General features: G+C 46.8%; 1 protein-coding gene across 3 annotated transcripts in view; it reads right to left on the bottom strand.

The window, feature by feature from the left end:
• PRDM10 (PR/SET domain 10) overlaps nt 1-12,840 on the bottom strand; it is a 905,887-nt gene that overhangs the window by 18,815 nt on the left and 874,232 nt on the right. For all 3 annotated transcript variants that reach the window (XM_069224480.1, XM_069224481.1, XM_069224482.1), the window contains one exon: nt 12,635-12,741. In XM_069224480.1, coding sequence (XP_069080581.1) covers nt 12,635-12,741 — 107 coding nt within the window. The remainder of the gene's footprint in view (nt 1-12,634; nt 12,742-12,840) is intronic.

Raw genomic sequence — 12,840 nt, 5'->3', positions numbered from 1 at the left:
GATAGCATGGTTTTCCCCACTTTCTTGGTCATAAACCAGTTATATCTTTTAAAGTGTGGCGAGGCAGACAGTATTTTGGTGATTGAGGATGGTTCCAAGAGGTGGGCTGGTTGGGACATGGAGCACGGCCATCTTTTAGGGTGGGCGCGCTCTATTGCTCTGGGAATTCTTTTGCTCTGAAGGAGTCTCTCACTATAAAATTATGGCCCAGAGCAGACGCACAGCGGGTATGACACTGGCGTTGCTAAAGCAAGCCTGTCTATACCCGTCCACATCCTGACCGCTGCCAGCCTCAGCCACTGTGGAGGTTATGTGACCGAGGGAGTAACAATAAGGTCCTACTCTGCTGCTGATTTTATAGGTATGAGGGGAGTGGGAGTCACTAAGGGACGCTGCCCTTTTTTTAATAGATTATGTGGGCCCCATCTCCTGTCACAAGTGCAAACTTAGTTTGTACCCCCTATTCCAGCCTGCGAACAGGAATACTGGCTCGAATAAGAGCCTAAGGAAGCTGCGGGCGATATTATTGAACGTCTGCTCTCTGCATAAGCACGACTTGGATATTTATGACCTGTGAAAGGATGAGAGGACTGATCTGTTATTCTTAACAGAAACTTGGTTGAATGAGGAGTCCTGCTCTGACCTGCATTTCGCCTTACCTGAGGCATACACCTATGTCCATCTAGATAGGGTAGAAAAAAGTGGCGTCGTAGTAGACATTATTTATAAAAAATGTTTTAGGTGCAATACCTTCAAAATAGATGAGATGATGGGTGCAGAAACTCTTGGCTTAAGCACATCTGTTAGTGGGCAACTTTCCTACTCAGGGGTACTAGTCTACTGTTCCCCCAGGGCATCCGGGGGATTTTCTAGCCTCCCTTGATCAAACACTGGCTCCTAAATATATTTCTTATGCCAATTTTACCATGCTTGGTGATTTAAATATTGATTTGGATAGGATCACTGATCCCTCTATTAATTCTAGCGTGGAAACTCTGGCCTGAGTTGCCACAGGACCCACACATAGAACAGGCCATTCTATCAATATTATACTATTGAATGTTTCATTGAAATGAGAGATTCCTCATCCAGTGCCTTGGTCTGACCATTATGTACTGCCCTTTTCATGGCAATTAAACTGTGCTAAGGAACCTCGTCCACCTGCTCCCTTATTTGAGGATAGGTGTTGGGGCAGGGTACCTTTGGGGGCTCTCAGGAACAATCTGTTGGAGTCCAAACCAGAAATGTTAGGTTCAGTAATGGACAGTGTCACTGCCATCAAGACGTGGCTTACGAGGGCAGCTGACTCAGTAGCCCCTATTAGAGGAAATATGAACGTAACTAATAATCGCTCTGCTTTCTGGTTTCCATTTATCTAGCACGGGAAAGAGCAGCATGTCAGATAGTGGAGAGAGTTTTGCAGACACACTACCTTGAACAAGATAAGGCTAAATATAAAAATAGCCTACATAAATTGTCATAAGAACATTAACAGAGCCCATGGCATCTTTTATACGCAATGCACTGAAGAGGCAGACAATGACGGGAAGGAGATTTTAAAAAATTGTTACAAAGTTTACTGATCCAAAAACAACTTCTCCTCCGCTACAGCCTAGTCAGGTGCTTTGTGTCCACCTTAGCGATTTTTTTGAAGATAAGATCCTCAAAGTTCAGGCTAAGATAACTAGGACAAATTATTTATCAGGAAAGCCTGAGTCTGGAGATGTAGCTGTCCCTCCTGGCCACCCCAAATTGATGTTGTTTCTTGTTCATCAGTGGAAGAGGTGATATCCATCACAAAATGTAAATCAGGATCTCCTATGGACCCCATTCTACATCACATGTTAAAGATGATTGCAAATATTGTTGGCCCGGTTTATCGAAATCTATTTGCTACTTTTCTTCACTCGGGCACTTAACAGGAGGATTGCAAGCGAGCCAACGTAATTCCTCTACTCAAAAAGCCAACACTGATCTGGAACCACTGGCTAAGGTTAGACCTGTCTCTCTTACTCCTAGCAGCTGCAAAAGTCTTGGGAAGACTGGTAAATCAACAGCTTACCGCTTTCCTTTTTGAGAACAAGTTGCTTCACCCCTCCCAATTGAGTTTTAGATCTTGCCACAGTACTGAGTCTGCTCTATTAAAGGATTCTGAGTCCATTAGGTTTAGTTTGGACTCAGGCCTCAACGTAGCCTTGGTGCTGCTAGTCCTGTCTGCAGAATTCAACATGGTCGATCAAAACATGTTGCTGCACAGGTTAGAAGACTTGGGAGTGATGGGCTGGGCACTTGGCTAGTTGAGTTCCATTTTGGAGCAACGTAAACAGTTGGTCTGGAGGAAACCATATACCTCAGATGCTAAGAGGTTGAATTGGGGAGTGCTGCAAGGCTTCTCTCTACGTCTCACACTCTTTAATATCTACATGTCCCCTTTGGCATATTTGGTGGAATCCTTTAACATCAGTGTCATTTTGTATGGGATTGACTCTCAACTCCTGCTCAAGTATGACTGGGATTCAATAGAGGCCAAGGAGTCATTTGCTAGTTGTATGGCTGCAGTGTTAGAGTGGTTGAGGGACATCAAATTGCAATGCAACCCCGTTAAGACCAAAGTTCTATTGTTTGGTCAAAATCTGCTTCCGTGATGGGCAGGAGCATGGCCTAAGACTGTCCCCCCACCACCCCTGCCAACGGTGGTTGAGTGTTATGTTTGACACCCAACTTTCATTTTGGGCTCAGGTGTCAGCTATAGTAAAATCTTGCTTTTGGATTTTCCGCATCTTCAAGACATTCCGTAATTATTTTCCACGTTGTGCTCTGGTGACTGTGGTGAGGACTCTGATTCTTTCTAGGCTGAACTATGCCAATTATCTTTATTTGGGTCTTCCAGATTTCCTGACCCAGCGGTTACATGTGATGCAGAACATGGCAGTCCGCCTATTGTTTAAAATTCCTAGGTTATCCGCAGTGTCCCCATTTCACCAAAAACTTCACTGGTTGCCAGTGCGGCAATGCATAATGTATAAGGCTCTGACTATTGCACACCTAGCTTTTCACAATAAGGGGCCTATTAGAAGATAAATTTAAAAAGGTGAAAACACTCCTGTTTAGACATTAGGGATGAGCAGTTCTGGTTAGCCTCAGTTCCTTCCTCCTCCAGTACTTGAAGCGCCAGGACACTCTTTTTGAGTAGTTGTACACTACAGAAGAACTTTTCATTCCTTCATTCATGAGTGATCCCTATTCCGAACTGAATTAATTTTCAAAGGCTCTTGCAAATAAGGATGGAGAAATAAAAGTCCTGTAGATCTAGGGATGCTATTGATAAAGTTGGGTAAATATCTAATGCAGAAATAAGACACAAAACACCTCTCTCTTCCCCCATGTGTATGCTTATTTTAAATGCATGGTGGGATGATATTCCAGACATGAAATCATTTTCTTCACTAAGAAATAACACAAGTCAATGCCTTTGTTTATCTGGAATTCGGGCATCTTTTCTACTGCCTTCTTGTGAAGCAGAATATGAACATATGGACCATCTATTTCAGATGGAAGGCTCTTGAGGCACTTAAATGTATGGAAAATGAGGAAGAATGGACTCTAACATTGAATCCATTTGATCACCCAATTATCTTCTGCCAAAAGGGGAAATTATTGAATCCTCCCTCTTAATTCGCTGCTGGCTGATGATGTCCATGAGAAGGAGAGGGAATCATTATTTAGAGGGAGGGGCCTTTTCTGAAGCCACAGAAGACTGTTGAGAGCCCTTTCTCCATTGATTCCTTTGCTCTAGAAAAAACTGCTTTTGTCAATACTACTTTTCCAGCATTTGCAATTTCTGTTGTTTCTTGTAAAAAGCCATGCAAGTAAACAACCAGCCACTCCCATAACTCAAACTGGTGTTTGGGCAAGGCTTTCTGTTTGTCAGTATTAACGGGTTTCAGTGTTTCAGATTTTTTATTCATATGATGTATTTCTTTATCTGGATCCCAAAAAATATATCAAGGTTTTTCTGCTATATTTGGGGGATGAGAGAACTAAGCCATGTCCAGGAGGACATCCATGAGTCCATGATTAAATACTTCTAGTATCCCAAACAGCTGAACCTAGGGCTGACGTAATAGTCTGATTTGACGTAATCATTTCATCCTTTATGATTTGCTTAATATACTCTATATCGTCACCAGGCAACAAGTCAATTGAGTGATCTAATGAGTTTCTTAACTCTCTCTTCTAATTGGCAAGAAGAGAATAAAATGTGAAGCTCTCAATGCCGTAGAAGATGTAATTAGAGTCCTTCTTTCCAACAACATCCATCCTTTTGTTTTCCTTTTGAGGTGGGAAAGGGGAGGTAGCACCAAAGACAGTTTACTGTTGCTAACATCACAAGAGGGAATGTCACAGGGACATCTCACAGAAAAAGCATAAGAATCACAAGGTCTGTGTTTCCTTTTCATGGCACACAACCAACGGTTTCTTGGAAGTAGAGTTCTAGAATGCATGCAATGTGGTTTTCAAGTACCCTGGGACTAATACCATAGATGGCTACCTTGTGGCCTACATCAAATAGTTTTGAAGATGAAGAACATTTTATAGACGAGGGTTGATGCTCTGATTTTAAGACTTTTGGCAGCTCCGTTGGAAAACTCACAAAAGTTGAGGATGTAATCCACAGGAGAAATCGTGTAAGCTGGCATGCCCATTATTTTAGCAAAATGTTTGCTCTTGTTAGAGAAAGAAGAAGATAAAAATGTATCCCTTAATGGTCAAGTATTGTGTCGAGAATGAGATCTGATACTTCATAGTTTCTCTGAACAACTGCCATTAGTGCAATTGAAATGGCTTTCTTTCCTCTTCTTTTTTGAGGGTCGTCTTCTGTAAACTGAGAATGCCCATGCTTTCTGTTACTTATCCAGCTGCGAAGGGGGCAGAAGCCATGCTGGAGGAGAAGCAGTGGCTGAAGATACAGGCATAGGTGAGCTGATTTACGAGCCAACATCAAAACTGGAAAAAAGAGCAATGAAATGGGCAATGCTCTTTCTGGAGTAGTAGAATATTCTCAAGCTCCAATTTGCAAGGAGTCATCCGCCACAGGGATAGATGCAAGCACCAAAGTAGAAACCAGCACCTCCAATGAGGGACAGATGTTAATGATGCTTCAGGGGCCTTTCCTTGGCAGTCAGAGGGGTTAAGCGAGCTTCTGTTCTTTACTCCAAAGCGCTCTCATTTTACACAGACCAATGCAGAGAAGATCATCTGTAAATAATACAAGTACTTCTTCAAACCCTCCACGTTGAATGCCCGGAACTTGAAGTGGCGATAGCTTGAATGCCTCAAAGTTGAGAGCCTTAACATGAACTCGAAATACACATAATGTGAGGAATGGCCTGGCAAACCCAAGGAAGGGGGTTCAGAACATTTCCACCCTAGAACAGAAGAGGAGCAAGGTGCCTCCCTTGCAAAATCGGAAAAGGGAGACTGCAATGCTAAGTGACCTCATTTCTCCTGTTGGGTACTGGGGTTGACTCTCTCCCTCTGCCTGAACCTCTAATTTGTACAGGCAGATTTGACACTTCTTGATGGAGTAAGAGTCCAGAAGGCAGATTACACATATATGAAGCACATCCTTCCAGCACCGCTTCCCCATAAGACCACCATTTGAAAGAGTCAGTAACCATGGTGGCTCAGAATATGTGAGGTGAAAATCACCTCACAGTAACAGCCAGGCAAAATGGCACTCCTGACAAGAAAAAGAAGAAAACAGAAAATGTCATTAGATATCAAGTGGAGGGAAAAAGGGCACTGAAATCCAAGATTTCAGCCAAAAATAGTCTTAAACAAGGTATTGGTGTTTGGTAATGATCCTCAGTCAGCAGGTAAAATCAAACAGATTCACTAGCCCTGCACTGCACAATCAGAATGTTGCAGCTCCCAGAATTTTTAATGATGGAACCTCAGTCGGCCACTGTAAGCATACAACTATTAAGGGTCCTACAATTTCCCTTCATTTTTAAGCTCTTAAAAAAGTAAAACAGTAGTTGTTGGGACGGGAAAGTCCCCTGCATGGAAACGGATGTGCACACCTGCCCACAGTGTCCTAGCTGCCTGACTATCTGGGCACCTAGAACTGATTTTTGATCATGGGTGAACAGGGATCATGAATGTGTACCATGGCCTAGGCCTATTTCACTGTAATGCAGTCTTGTAAGACTGGGAAGGGTGCATCAACTACTACCTTTGTAATGGTGACGGCTACTGCTCTTACCAAGTGTTAAGATGTTGCGAGCGCGGTGGTGACTCCATATCCATTTTGTGTTTAGTAGTGATCATAGTGTGAATAGGCCTATTTAACTGTGTCACAGGAGTGGTGCCTGCTGACCCGCTCACATAAAGTTCCACTACTGTGCATTCAATTCACCTTTGACTTACATTGTGATTGTGTGTAGCACTGGACAAGTGATACTTAAATGTACATGCTAGTATGTATGTATGCCTATGCACGGTACATAACACTGAGGCCTGTGGGTTCCATTTTTGAAAGAAAGGGTAGTGGCGCCGAGGCTACAACACTACAACCCCAAACAGGAGATGTAGATTGGTGATATTCTTGAGGACTGGGATGTGAACATACACACTGGACAAAGGGTAGCAGATCATCCTCTGTGCACATCAAAGGCTTCTTTGAGGCCAGGAAGAGATATTTGTTAGTAGGGCCTGGCCTCATTATCAAGGAGATGGTGGGTCTGGGAATCATGAAAGAGGGGAAGGCGTAGGCTTTTGAAACTTTATCAGCATATTTCAGTGGAGGATGATCCACAGTTACTCTCTTGGCCTGTGTTGTGGGTCAATCAAAACTGGAGCAAATTAACAAGTTACTTACCTTCAGTAATGAGGTATCTGGTAGAGACTCTATCTAGCTGCAGATTCCTTACCTTAGAATTCCCTGGCGTCAGCTTCGGATCCGGAGTTTTTTCAGAGCAGTACCCTTCGCGCGCGCCGTCTGCGGCGTCGTTCGGATCCGCGTGCGTCGACCAGCTCTGCGTGCGTCGTCAGCGTCGCTGGAGCCGTCTATGACATCACAGTTGTCTATATAGACGCCGTCTCGGCGCGCGTACGTCAGTTCTTTTCCACAACTTCCCACGCCAGAAGCGCAGAGTCATGGAAGAACCAACTATCATGTATTTCACCTCTTTAACTGTTTGGAGTAAAAAATTATTTCATGCCTTTAAGAAAGGCAAAAAGATGCCAAGATCAAAAATATACATATGTACACATAAATACATATATACAAATATATACATATCTACATGAGAAACAATTTCCCCAGAGCGGGGAGGCTTGGGCGGGTGTAAGGAATCTGCAGCTAGATAGAGTCTCTACCAGATACCTCGTTACCAAAGGTAAGTAACTTGTTCATCTGATAGAGACTTCTAGCTGCAGCTTCCTTACCTTAGAATAGATACCCAAGCTATAACCCATGGTGGTGGGTCTGCAGGAGATTTTTACACAAGAAAGTCTTGCAAAACAGACCGGGCAAAATGCCCCTCTCTCCTCACCTGGCTATCCAGGCAGTAGTGTTTTGCGAACGTGTGCAAAGAAGCCCACGTTGCAGCCTGACAAATGTCCACCACCGGTACGCCACGTGCTAACGCAGTGATAGCAGAATGAGCTCTCAAGCCCTCGGGAGGCTGCTTCTTCGCCAAAGCGTAGCATATTTTTATACAGAGAACGACCCAGCGCAAAATGGATCGTTTCTGCACTGCCCGACCTTTCTTTGCACCAACGTACCCCACAAAGAGTTGGTCGTCCACACGGAACTCTTTAGTGCGGTCAAGGTAGAACGATAACGCTCTTTTTGGGTACAGCCGATGGAGACGCTCCTCTTCCTTAGAGGGATGCGGTGGTGCAAAGAAGGTGGGTAGGGTGATATTTTGACCCAGATGGAAAGGGGTCACCACCTTGGGGAGGAATGAGGCACGAGTTCTGAGATCCACTTTTTCAGGAAAGATTGTGAGATACGGCGGTTTTGATGACAAAGCCTGTAGCTCACTAACTCTTCTGGCAGATGTAATTGCCACCAAAAAAGATGTCTTAATAGTAAGCAGCCGAAGAGGACAGTTATGCAAGGGCTCGAAGGGAGCACACATAAGGAAGGTAAGAACCAAATTAAGATCCCACTGGGGCATAACGAAAGGCACAGGCGGAAATAGATGTACAAGCCCTTTCAAAAACCTCTGTACTATAGGTGATTTAAACAGAGATGGTTGATCGGGCAACTGAAGAAAAGCCGATAAGGCTGCAAGATAGCCCTTGAGAGTCCCCAAGGAGGAATCCTGCTTGGCGAAGGCCTTTGTTCTTTTTGGGAATCAGAAAATAGCGGGAATAACAACCACTTCCTACTTCTGACATCGGGACTCTTTCTATGGCTCCCTTGGCTAAGAGAGCTATAACTTCCTCGTGGAGCAAAGCTAGATGGTCCTCCATCAGCCATTCCTTTGTCGGAGGGACAGAAGGAGGGAAAGACTGGAAGGGAAGGGAGTAGCCCTTCCGTATGATCTGCAGGACCCACTTGTCCGTGGTGATGGAAAGCCAGTGAGAGAGATGAAAACAAATTCTCCCTCCAACTGGACGGACATGATCCCGCAGAACCACACTAGGAGGGCTTGGGCGCAGTGGAGGGGGGCTGTGTGGCGGTCGACCTCTGGCCATACCATCTGGGTATGATGGTATCACGACTACGTCTTCTTCCGGGATGCTGTGAAGCCCGGGGACGGTGGCTAAACTGTGCTTGTCGTGCAGGCACTGAAAGGCCCAAGGATCTGGCAGTGGCTCGAGAATCCTTGAACCTCTCAAGTGCGGAGTCTGCCTTTTCACCAAAAAGGCGAGAGCCATCAAAGGGCATGTCCATAAAGCTAGACTGGACATCCCCTGAAAAACCAGTAGAACGTAGGGCCGCTGATGATGAAATCGCTCTGCCCAGCGAGTCGGTCGTGTCCAAGCCACACCGGATCGTAAACTTGGCTGCATCTCTCCCATCCTTGACAGCCTGGGTGAGAGTGTCCCGTATGCCCTCCGGGACCTGGGGCAGCACTTGCGCCACCGTATCCCATGAAGTATGGGAATAATGGCCCAATAGGCTAGGGGTGTTTACGGACCTCAATGCCAGGCTGGTGGAAGAAAACATCTTCTTCCCAAGCTGATCCAGCCTCTTGGATTCCCTATCTGGGGAAGCGCAAGGGAAGGCACCACGGGAAGTAGAGGCTTGGACAACCAAGCTCTCAGGAGTGGGGTGTTGAGTCAGGAAACTAGGGTCGCTGGGAGCGGGTCTATGGCGGCGGCCCACCGTCCTATTCACAGGAGCCCCTGTGCTGGGTTTGGACCATGTACCCAGAAGGACGTCTGTAAGAGTATCATTGAAGGGCAACAATGGCTCCGATGTTGACACCCCGGCTGAAGCACTTCTGTCAGGATATTTGTCCTGACTGGCACCGTAGGCAAATCTAGGTCCAAGACCTCAGCTGCCCTACGCACCACCATAGCGAAAGATGCACCCTCCTTCGTAGCCACATTAGGAGGAGAGAGCATACCAGTATCTGGAGACGTGTCCAGTCCACTGGCCTCCCCTAGATCCTCATACCAGTCCTGTTGCAATCCAGTTTCCAAAGGGTCCTCAGACCCCTCCCATTGCTCTCCTGCGTCTGGCTGTTCCAAATAATGCTCAGACAATGATCTGGGCCGAATTGGCTCTGTCGAAGTCGGAGTCGATGTCGTACGACGTCGCTCCGGATCATCCGGAATAAGGATGGGTCTGCCACCGGTGGGCGCTGGCTGCGGAATCGTCGACATCGGACCTGCCGCCGAAGGAGGCCGACTGTAAGGGACCGGCGCCGGTCTGGTATCGGATCCTGGGGTCCCCAACGGCGCCGAGGCCGAAGCCGCCGGTGTCGAATCCGAAAGGGCCCCTGCTGCCGACTCTTTTATTTGAGCGGGGGTCGATCCGGTCCCCGGAAAGGGGGGAAGACACAGAGTCGACCCTGGCAACGGCTCCGCAGAACCGCGCTCAGAACGTCAACGTTCCCTAGCTGCCTCGTCAGCCGACGGACGTGGTGAAGACGAAGTCCGCTTGGACTTCTTCTTCTTCTTGTGCCTCTTACCTTCGGAAGACCTCGAATGCGAGGAAGAGGACTTGGGGCTCCGGGAGCGGTGCCGCGACCTCCTCCTATGGCGGGACCGTGACCTCCGCAGAGTCGCGCCGACCGAAGACGAATGTCGGGCCGCAAGAAGCTTAAGGGATCTCTCCCTCAAGGCCTTCGGCACCATGGCCCGACAGTTGGAGCACGAGGTGGAATCGTGCTCCTTCTCTAGGCACCAAAGACAGACTCGTTGTGGATCCGTCACCAACATGGTGCGATGACACGCACCACACGGCTTGAATCCTGTCTTTCTCGAAGACATGACTCCAAACAGTCAAAAAAGCATTGACAAACCGTCGAAGCAGGGTAGCTCTTTCCAAAACTGCGCTTAACCGGCGCAGAAGGAAAAGAACTGACGTACGCGCACCGAGACGGCATCTATATAGACAACCGTGATGTCATAGACAGCTCCAACGATGCTGACGACGCACGCAGAGCTGGTCGACGCACGCGGATCTGAACGACGCCGCCCAACGGCGCGCGCGCAGGGTACTGCTCTGAAAAAACTCCAGATTCGAAGTTGATGCCAGGGAATTCTAAGGTAAGGAAGCTGCAGCTAGAAGTCTCTATCAGATCCTGCTTTATTAGACTTTCCCTTTGACAAAAGACAGTGCAGAGGAAAGGGCACCTGAAATAAGTTGACACCAGCAAAAGGAATATCAAAAGGCACCAAATCATATCAGAGTCTGGATTTGTGCTGTAATAGTAGGACCTTGTGCTCCACAAGTGGTCATCAGGAGAGAAGATCAGCAACACTTCTAGCTGCTGGAACCAGGACTATGAATCAACGCCTGTTAGTGTACCTGACAGGTAAGCAACCATCACCCAGGAAGTCAAGACCACTTACCCTGAGAGCCTGGCACACCAGCCATTTGCCCGCCTGCAAAGTGCAGCAGATACTGTGAGGTGGAGGAAAATCGCTGGAGGAAGTGCAGCACAGCAGGTATCCTGTCAAGTGGATCCCAGTGAACGAAGTGTGAGTTGCTCTGTCCGGAACGAAGTGTGAGTTGCTCTGTCCGTTTGGGACCATTGCACAAGTGTGGGCGGTCGGCCCGATCTTGCAGAAGCTTCGGCTGTTACCCCTTGTGAAAGGCTGAGATCGGTGTCCCACAAGTGCCAGGACAAGCCCACCGTGAAGCTAGGGCCATCACTCTTTTGAGAGCTGCAGTCAGCATCCTCTATGTGAAAGTGGGCAGCTACTGTGAGGCTAGGCTTGTCGACCTTGTCAGTGGTGAAGTTGGCCACACCCGTGTGCCAGGAAGAGGCCCCTGTGAAGCTAGGACTGTTATCTCCGTGTGCATTGAAGTGTGTGCGTTGATGTCTGAAACCACTGTGTAACAGATGGGATCCACGGTGAAGCTAGGGCTGTCACCAGGGCCATCGCCTGTATGCGTGTGAAAGATGGCAACCCCCATTGTGCTAGGAAGGGGGCCAGTGTGAAGATAAGGCTCTTGCTCATGGGTGTTTACACATCGGCAACCCCTGTGTGACCAGGGAGAATCACTCATCTTTATCAACAGCATCCCTAGATGAAGATAAGTCCATCAACCATGTGCAGGATGAAATTGTCTATCCCGGTTTGCAAGGAGGAGGTTACTGTGAAGTCAGCGCCATTGCCCTGGATCATCGTGGCAAATATGCTGTAATGAATACTCAGCGATTGCCACAGAAGCCAAGAGAGAACGTTCAACAGCGATGCACTCTCCCCAAAGACAGAGTACCCAATGGTGAATCAGGGTATAACCGTGAGAGCTCAAAGGCCCTTGGCATCGGACAGTCTGAGTCAATGTAGAAGTACCTGGTCGTCCTGTGTTGCCAGCTGCAGTAAGACTGTTCTAGGCTATTGGGCCCGCGGGGGACTTGCACAAACTTAGTACCTAATACTGACTTTAAAGGCCAAACTCAGACTTGGTCACATGGGGAAGAGCGTGGGCTGCATCTGGTAGTCGCCTTCATTGCTGAATGAAGAATAACCAACCTCACTAGGAGGAGTAAAAGACCACAACCCCTATGGTTTGGCCCAGTAACCCCTGCTGTGTTTTCAGACAAATGTAGATTTCTTCTATTTGGCTGAATGGATTAAAGTTTTACAATGAAAAAATTAGAACACATTGACAATTCTAGTCATATTTTCTTTAAGCACTTTTTCCATAAAAATAGGTTTTAAAAACGCGAGCCAACACTCGCATGACGATATTTCTACTATTTATTGATAACAGAGATAATTCCATGACAATGAACCAAGCTTTTCCAAATAAGCTCTTCTGGTAAGCTGAGGAGTTCCCCTGTTTTCTCATTAAAATATTCAACATCTGATAGCATTCTGCAACACTACAGATCAGGGTCTCTCCTAAGAGTCAATAGTACCCAATCTCCCATACATAAAACAACAAAACATTTACCTCATAGAGATAACAAAGTATAGATTTCTACCCTACCTGAGTGACTGGTTTCATCTGACCAGTGCTGACAGGAGCACCCATGGGTGCTTCTGTGATCACAAACTGGCCTGGAGGAATGGTCATCATCTGAATCTCTGGAGTTGCTGTAAAGAATGAAAACAACATAAAACAATCAGATTTTAACTGGAGTCTAATCAAACCGTTAGCATACGTCCCTGTGGCAAGTATAGGCAGCCAAACAG

Source organism: Pleurodeles waltl, chromosome 3_1, assembly GCF_031143425.1.
Source record: "Pleurodeles waltl isolate 20211129_DDA chromosome 3_1, aPleWal1.hap1.20221129, whole genome shotgun sequence".
Lineage (NCBI taxonomy): Eukaryota > Metazoa > Chordata > Amphibia > Caudata > Salamandridae > Pleurodeles > Pleurodeles waltl.
This window is presented reverse-complemented; position numbering and strand designations above follow the sequence as displayed.